Consider the following 9,406-nt stretch of genomic DNA (forward strand, 5'->3'; position numbering starts at 1 on the left):
TAGGGGGTTGTTCCAAAACTTTACTCCCTTAAGAAATTCTTGAAGAATGGAGCCCACACTTTTAAATCACATCATCAGTCCGTGGGATGTTATTGTGGTGGGGTTAATGTTACTTCGGAGGTCTGCTGTAAAATTACACAGTGTATACCTTAAACTAATGAATGGATGGGAAAAAAAATATTTATTAACGTCGATCTTTCGGCGCTACATATTAAGGGATAAAAAGGCACATTCCTTAGTTTGACAGTCAATACATTAAAATATACGTCATGTAATGGCCAGTCGATTAAGTTTATTTATGTGTGGAGCGTATACTCGCCGCGTCCGCGAGGTTGCGCGCGACAAAAATGACGTCATCGCGGCGGAAGTGCGCTTTGATTAGATTTGTGAAAAATGTTTACTACTGTAACATAGCATGTATACATTTATAGGAGTAATGTCAATAAATACTCTATCAAAATTTTTAACACATGATATAAGTATATGTCCTGTGCCTTAACATCGAATAAGAACAAAACCAGATTTAAGTTGGATACTTTTATTACAAAGATTCTTGTAAAAGTTTTAAGTAGTTGTGTCTGACTAGGAAACTACACTTTCTGCTGGCGGCAACAACGTTCTTTGCATTGTTTGGATTATCTTTTATAAAAATCCCGTTTAAAAGTACCCAACCACTGATCTATATATATATATAACGTTATATATATAGATCAGTGTACCCAACACACATTACTTCCATTGGCTGTCATTGGAAAATAGCAAACGCGTGTCATAAGTAATGGAGGCAGGGCAACAGTTGCTAAGACAGGATTGGCCAGAAGCGCTTTTAAGGCGGGGCTTAGAAAAGAGTGTTAGAATTTGTTACACAGGTGTAAAAGAAAAGGGCAGTATAATGTAATGTATTTTAAAAACCCGTCTCATCAAACGTTTGCTGATGATACGACGGTGGTAGGTCTGACCACTGACAATGATGAAACAGCCTACAGAGAGGAGGTGCACACTCTGACACGCTGGTGTCAGGATTACAACTTCCTCCCTCAATGTCAGCATGACCAAGGAGCTTGTAGTGGACAGAAAACACGGCTCCATCACATCAATGGAGCACCGGTGGAGAGAGTCTTTTTCCATCCTCTTAACTTTCTATAGGGGAATCATAGAGAGCCTCTTCCTTCCACCCCCACCCTCCAATAACCTAAGGGCAGCTGATTGACTCTTGCACAAATACACTGGTAGTTTACACTATGATGCTGCTACATTGGTTTATTTTTTTTATTATTAAATTTGCTATGAACATTTGACCCCACTTACACACATATTGCACTGCCTTTTGCTACTTGTCATGTCATACACTTGCACTGAAATACTATATTAATTAGGGATGAGTCACGATTTTCGAATATTTGATTAGTTGATTTTATTATAGAATATTGAATAGGATGTGCGGGATGATTGTCTTTAAAAAATCCCCATGTTTTAGTTGTGGTTATAAGTTGCAATCCTAAATTCACATAATATTTTTATACATTTTATAAATATATTCTTAATATTTGTTGTCTTTGTTTCTATGTTTGAGCTTATATATCTCAATATTAATAACAGTCTGGTTAATTTTCAGTCTTGAAATGTAAACTCTCAAGGGTTGGCTTTCTAAATATATGTTGGTTATGTGTATATTCAGAATGACTTCTGAGCAGCAACCTTTTTATTTTGGGGATGTCATGAATGCGTCACTTGCCAAAATTGGGGCTGACTAGTAAGGGGTTAAACGTATATAAATGAAACGTTTTATATAAAAATTATACATTTGATACAAACCTTCACTGTTGTTAGCTGCATTTTCTATCTTCTTACGTGCTCTTCTTATGTGTTCTTTGTTGGTGAAGAGCATGTAGCATTCTCTGTGCCGGCACATCTTGGACGTCTTCGGAATTTAAGTTAAATGCCAATACGGCTTTTTCAGCTACTGTACTCTCTGTGGTTTGCAGGTTCACCCATAAATTTGTACATTGAACAATCTTTGCCCAACTTGTCTGGGAAAGGGGGTTACAGGGCTTTTTACATTTGAGGCTAAATGGATAAAACACCTCATTTTTACCTCAGTATTACTGAACTACAGAACTAAATTTACATTTTTAATGATTTACAGCAAAATTGTAATTTCAAGAACGCAGCTTCCTGGTCATCTGTGTTCATTATTTACATTGGTTGTCAAGGAAACGAGAGGTTTTCTAACGTTATGATTAGTACTCCTGCTTATTTGCCGGTTTAAAAAAGTAAAAGATTGTAAGGACATTTTGCGTCAAATGTGCAAACAACAAAGTTGGAAACAATGTCTGTAGTACTTATACGATTTTATTACATGAACTCAGCAAAAAAAAGACTTACACAGCTGCGAGGTAAGTATTAAATTCATAATTTCGAGGTCCGGCCCACCGCCTAACAGCTGAATGTCACATAACACTTTGGGGGTGGGGGTACAATGTATTTGTATTGTAGTCTTTATTTTGTGTATACTGTATATTATTAGGTGTATATTGTAACAAGATGTGTAAATCAGATGTTTATTGTAATTGTCATACCGCTATGACTTTCACCAATGTTGCACTTGTGTATATTGTTGAGTGACAATAAAGGGATATGATTGATCATTTACTTTGTACATCTCCCTGGGTGCCAACATGTTTGTGACATCATGCACCTGCATCTCTGCCAAATCAGAGTTGAATATTTCCGCACAAGTTTCCAAGTTGGAAGTCTTACTTCAAGGGGCGTTCCATTACACTTTTCCTAATAGGAATTTCGATTTTCTGTGTTCAGTGAAAGGCAGTATTAATCTGGCATACCCTTTAGGACAGATTGTATGTGATGTGGTATGCAGCCCCATTCTTAATATTTTTGCATTGCTCTTACCATTTTTATTTCATTACATCGTTTGAAACATTATCACAGTCTAATCAATATTAAATTAACTGAAATGAGCATGCATGTATCTTTTATTCAAACGAAATTTTTACAAGTTATAGTGTTTGAGGAGAGGTGAAAAATTTAAGAAAACATACAGACTGTTGGTACAGTAGAATGCTTTATTACATGTGATTGCTCTGTATAGTTCAATCAATAAATATTATCCCAATGTATTCAAATTAACTGTCAGGACACATCATTCTGAGGATTACTCATCTTTACAACTCAGACACATGAATAGAGGGGCACGTTCATTCCTTCTTCTTGGGCATTGCTGCACTAATCAATGTATACACCACATAACCGCTCCCTGTAGACAGAAGTGTACAGTAAACAAATACTGTATAGAGGCAAACAATTATATATTTAGTTAATTCTTTAACAATAGAAAGAATACAAAATGACATGAGTGCTTACACCTTTGAGCTGACGCCTAAAGACACTGAATCATGGATTAGACCACACCCAAATTAAATTTCTGAGATCAACGTAATATTCCCTGATACATGTAACTACTACACCAGCTAAAATTAAAACACATTCTACAAGAATGCCAATCCAAATATAAATATATAGTCAACATGAACATATCAAATTATTCACAACTATTAAGCATCCTGTTAATGAGTTTCATGAAAATCCCACAAGAGTAGGACATGCGTTACTAGTAGAAGGGTAAATGATGTGATGCTAATTTAAACATTTTTGTCCAGATACATTTTTTTGTATTAAAAACAGGTGCATTCTATGATTAACATGTCTTTTTGACATTTCAGTCATTTGTTTTTAATTTATTTAATTTTTTTAAGTAAAACATGCCATGTCGTATAACCGTAAAATAGATACATTTAATTAAAAGCTGAAATTATTGAGAAAGAAAAAAAAATGTTGGCATTAAAAGACCAGAATAGTATATGTTGTGACCAACATGCAGGTAGCAATTTTGTTGTCATGTGACAAATACAAATAAAACAGATGACCACTTTATACCACAGACTGTTTGTGAAGTAAAAACAATAATGTAATATAATTAAATATCAAATTTTAACACTTCTATGAAAAGGCATTTTGTTCAGGTCATATTGTGTAAGTATGCTAAAACTTTTGATATCTTTGACTTAAAAATTCTTATTTGTAAAAAATATGTTTGTCTTGAAATTTGTTTTTGCAGAAAATCCTATATATGTTTTTTACCTGACATGCGTGTTTTAAACTAGGTTTGTAAAAGATTTCTTAATTTTAGCACCTGTCAATTAGCCAGAAACAGAAGTGGCTGTAACATTTACAAAAGATGGTGGTAAAAGAAATGACTTATTAATGAAGCAATATTTACTGAAATTCAAACAATCTGAAGTATTCAAGTTAAGCAAGGAATAAAGATGATTATTTATATATATATATATATTAAATTAAAAAGGTGCACTCAGTAATGTTTCACTCCTAAAGAAATGAATTGTAATTTTGAAACATACTGTATGTATAATATCACAAGCACGCATATGAGACGAGGACTTAAGTTATATTAGTAACCTTATAAAAGCTGTTTTATTCTACATAGGGCAGGGTATGCCTATGGCAAGCTGAATCACAGTAACAATCTTGTCATTGAACACTTTCATTCTTGGATGAAATTAATCATGGCTGATTGTGAAAAGTGAATTTCTACAATGGCATCTGTAACTGAATACTACTGATTTTGAGTGATTCTGCATCCACACCACTAGGTGTCACTGTAAGTCCAAGATGATACGAGCAAAAAGTTACTGAGTGCACCTTTAATGATTGCCATAGTAGCTAGCAATCCTAATGTCTAAAACTTACCAAAGACAGTAAGGGCCATTGTTGCCCTATACAAAAGAGCATCTTTTGCACCTCCCTTCAAATGAACTGGCATACCATTGTCTTCCTGGAAAAAGAAGTGTTACAGTATATCAGCGTTTGATAATTCAGCATGTACTTTCTGAGGGCCACAAGTTTAAAAACTTCCAAAGCACTTGTGTGAGGGCATGAGCAAGAGAGAGGACCTCATTCTTGAATTATGAACAGAATTAATGTGTAAATCGTTCTTAATTCCAATTCCATTTGTTGCACTAAATCGAATTTACACAGCAATTCCTTCCACTCGTGTTTCATGAATGAGGCCCAAAGAGGAAAAACTTTCTGTATTTGCAATTTCAGAAAGTCTGAAAAACACCAAACTGCCTAGAGATAGACCGATACATCGGTCTTACCTATTAATCGGTGCCGATAGCTGCTCTATTGAACTATCGGTTACTGGCCAAAATCTATGCCGATAGTTGCCGTCAGTCAATTATTTTTTAAAATTATTATTATTATTCCTCCATGTTCCTCTGTGGCCGGCACTGAAGTATTCTACAGTTATAACGGCTTAGTTCTACAGTACAACAGCAGCCTCTAAAGGTGAAATAAAAAGTCTTTAGCTTCATATCTTGTGAATAATAATAAACCTTACTCCTCATTAAACCTCATCTACTGCAATATATATATATATATATAATATAATAATACAAACCCCTTTATCGGGTAAATATACTGTATAGGCTTTAAAAAGCTTCATTTGGTTAACACTTAATTATAAAGCATTGTAATGGAGCTGAAGCTCAAAGTATACTTAAGTCAGATGCAAACGCTGAGTGCATTTTCAGCAAAAAGTCCCATGTTATGCATCAAATATTTTGGTGAATTTTTTTTAACATTCCATAATGTTAGCTCAGTGAGTATTGACCCTAACTACCACCCCTGATGTCACGAGTTCAAATCCAGGGTGCGCTCCAGCCAGGTCTCCCAAGCAACTAAATCGCAGAGTTTAGCATGAGCCTCCACATGCTGGGAGTCTACATAGTGTCATGCACAATGAGCCACGTGATAAGATGCGCAGATTGACGTTCTCAGAACCAGAGGCAACTGAGACTTGTCCTCCACCGCCCGGATTGAGGTGAGGAACAGCGCCACCACGAAGACCTACTAAGTAGTGGGAATTGGGCTTTCCAAATTGGGAGAAAAGGGATAAAATAATAAAAAGAAAATTGCATATATTGATTTTAAAAACAAACGGCTGATTAATCTGTTATCTGCCTTTTCTACCACCATAGTTATTGGCAAAATCAGTCAACTTTTAAAACTACCATAGACCTGATTTACTGCTAGATTTTAAAACTCTTGTGTACATGCCCATTTCGTGAAATTATAGTGTGACGAGGAGGAGTCCAAAGGATGCACGGCCGGCAATGAATCAGCTGATCAACGGGAGAGCCAGAGACGCCAGTTTGAGAGAGAGACGCACGCGGCTGTGTTGTGCGTGTCTGTGTTTTATGTTGAGTTTTACATTAAACTTTGTTGACTGTTCAGCCGGCTCCCGCCTCCTCCTTGCCCACCTTCAACTGTTACACATAGATTTTCAATGAAAATCACATTTGATCCATTTTACTGCTGCATGTACATGGGTGAAAATTAAAAGGCTAATTTTTTTTTTGTTTGTTTGCTACATAAGATCTGAATGTAAAGTCTGTTGTATTAGGAGTGAAAAATGTTTTGCTTTTTAAGAATTATGATAAAGCAAAATATCAAAACAGCCACCCTTAATTTGGCTCCACGCTGCCTTAAGCAGAATATTCCAGCATCAAAGCCAGTCATATTGCAGTTACAAAATAAGTAAAGCTTTACACTACTTGTTTAGGGTGATGCTTTTTTTCTAATTGAGCATTACAACACAAGCAATGATTAGTAATAAGAGCGTACTGTGAACCCTAATAGCGACTCATTATGTACTTATCTGCTCATCCACAATACCAGTCCAGAACCTGGGAACAAATGGCAATCTTTAACATTAACTGTACATTAACAGTCCCATTAGCAGGTGCCAAAGAAATGATAGCGACTAAGGCAAAGTTAACTAAATCTAAGCTTTGTCTTTAAAGGAATAGTTTATCCAAAAATAAAAAAATATTATCTTATCACTTACTCACCCTCATGCCATCCCAGATGTGTATGACTTGATTTCTTCTGGAGAACACGAACGAAGATTTTTAGAACAATATCTCAGCTCTGTATGTCCATACAATGCAAGTGAATGGTGATACAATTTTGAAGCTCCAAAAAGCACATAAAGGCAGCATAAAAGTAATCTATAAGACTCCAGTGATTTAATGTCTTCATACGAAACATGACAGGTGAGGAACAGATCAATATCCTTTTTTACTAATCTCAACTTTGACCAAGAGATTAACAAAATACAAAGAAAAATGTAAAAGTGGTGATTTATAGAAAAAAAAAGGACTTTATATAATATTATATAAATATATCTGTTTCTCACCCACACCTTGTCACTCACTTCTGAAGATGTTTTAACCACTTGAGTCTTATGGACTACATTTATGCTGCCTTAATTTGCTTTTTGGAGCTTCAAAGTTTTGGTCACCATTCACTTGCATTATATGGGCCTACAGAGCTGAGATATTCTGCTGAGATTTCAGCAGGAGAAAGAAAATCATACACATCTGGGATGGCATGAGGGTAAGTAAATGAGACAATTTTCGTTTTTGGGTGAAATGAATTTCATCACTCGAAGGAACGAATTTGACTATGTCTAATCGCATTAGATCAGAACTAGTCTAGAGGACTAACCTGAAATATCTTCTGCTTTGCAGAGACTTTATTCTCCAGGTGTCTGGGTGCACTCCTGGTTATGGTCCGTCTGGAAACCTGATTCAGTGTCTACAAGACAAAATTATTAATGGACTTCATAGTCACAGGTATAGAGAAACAAAAACATCCCAAAAATGTTTCTTCCTGAAACCTTTATCTTCGACAGAATGATACCTCTAGCATATAATACATTAATATCATACCGATTTAACTTAAGCCCAATTAACATTGAGTTTCAAGCGAAATAACCTTCACGACAGAAGAGACAAGACAGCTAAAGAGGCACTAGTTAAACTAGTTACACGAACTCACATATCACTGCATTTAAATATTATTAGTGTATTTTAGTTTTAATAATTATACTAGTAAACTGTTCTTCCGTGAGCAGGAGGTCACGAGAATAGCGGCTGCTAGGCTAACTGTGTTTCTCTGTTATGAAATACACTATGAAAACAAATTCGATCATATTTAACCTCTCTAAATAAATGGGACAGAAACACAAATAAAGCACTGAAATCTCACCCTTAAGAGTCTAAACATGTTGATTTTTTTTCTTCTTCTGATCTTAGAGCTCAGGAAGCCGCACCAGCACAAGGACACTTGAAAATGTCACTTCCTACTTCTTCTTCTTGTTATAATTTTTGTAGTTGGAGCATTATCGCCACCTACCGAAACTACATCTTCTTTTTCTCTTTTAACAGTGAATCACATTCTAAAGTAATGCCCTCTACTCTTTCTTTTCTCCCCAATTTTTAATGTCCACTTCCCAATGTATTCCAAATCCTCGTGGTGGCATAGTGGCTCACCTCAATCCAGGTAAAGACAGAGAAGTACATTTGAAGTAAGTTTGGAGCAGAAGAAATATAAATAAACCTTGTAAAAACTGTCTGCTTTATGCTAATGCTATTTCTTGCCATTTTACATGCACATGTTACCAGACATGATCATATCTTTTAATTAAGAAAATTCACATTGGGGGCCTGGGTAGCTTAGCGAATATTAAATTTGACTACCACCCCTGGAGTCGCAAGCTGAAATCGAATGGTGTGCTTAGTGACTCCAGCCAGGTCTCCAAAACAACTAAATTGGCCCAGTTGCTAGGGAGGGTAGAGCTCCTCATGATCACGATTAGTGGTTCTCGCTCTCAATGGGGTGCGTGGTAAATTGTACGTAGATCGCGGAATGTAGCATGAGCCTCCACATGCTGGGAGTCTCCACGGTGTCATGCACAGCAAACCACGTGATAAAATGCACGGATTGACTGTCTCAGATTGACTCCTCCACCACCCACATTAAGGTAACCGCACCACCACGAGGACCTACTAAGTAGTGGGAATTGGGCATTCCAAATTGGAAGAAAAGAGGATAATTTTTTTTAAAATTCATGTTGGATTATAATTTCTTTTTTCTAGTAAAACCTTTGATATAAGGGCAAAATCCTATTCTTGATAATCATTTTTGTATTGTTTTCCTGTAAAAATATCTAAAAATCAATCTGATTGATATTGTTTTAGAAACAACACTGCATAAGATATTCAGGTTTTACAGAGAATGTATTTTTAACATGTGTATTTTGTCTTACTGTACTGTCAGAGTTATTATAATCAAAACAAGTGAAAAAATCTACCAGTGCTGAAGAAGTAATTCAAATTATTTAGAATACATGTCTGACCTTGAGTAATCCAACGGAATATGTTACAAATTACATTTTACAGCATGTATTACGTAATCTGTAGTGGATTACATTTAAAAAGTAACCCTCCCAACCCTGTCAACT

The 9,406-nt window shown here is 35.7% G+C and overlaps 1 protein-coding gene across 1 annotated transcript; it reads right to left on the reverse strand.

Moving 5' to 3' along the window:
- Positions 1 to 2,985: 2,985 nt before the first annotated feature.
- Positions 2,986 to 8,257, reverse strand: LOC127662079 (cytochrome c oxidase subunit 7A2, mitochondrial-like). The gene is made up of 4 exons (XM_052153047.1): positions 8,152 to 8,257; positions 7,609 to 7,698; positions 4,786 to 4,870; positions 2,986 to 3,274 (listed from the first exon to the last, which is right to left on the reverse strand). The coding sequence occupies exons 1-4, from the start codon at positions 8,167 to 8,169 to the stop codon at positions 3,216 to 3,218; spliced, it is 252 nt and encodes an 83-aa protein (XP_052009007.1). The 5' UTR covers positions 8,170 to 8,257; the 3' UTR covers positions 2,986 to 3,215.
- Positions 8,258 to 9,406: the final 1,149 nt, after the last annotated feature.

This window comes from Xyrauchen texanus, chromosome 22 (assembly GCF_025860055.1).
Source record: "Xyrauchen texanus isolate HMW12.3.18 chromosome 22, RBS_HiC_50CHRs, whole genome shotgun sequence".
NCBI classification, from domain to species: Eukaryota; Metazoa; Chordata; class Actinopteri; order Cypriniformes; family Catostomidae; genus Xyrauchen; species Xyrauchen texanus.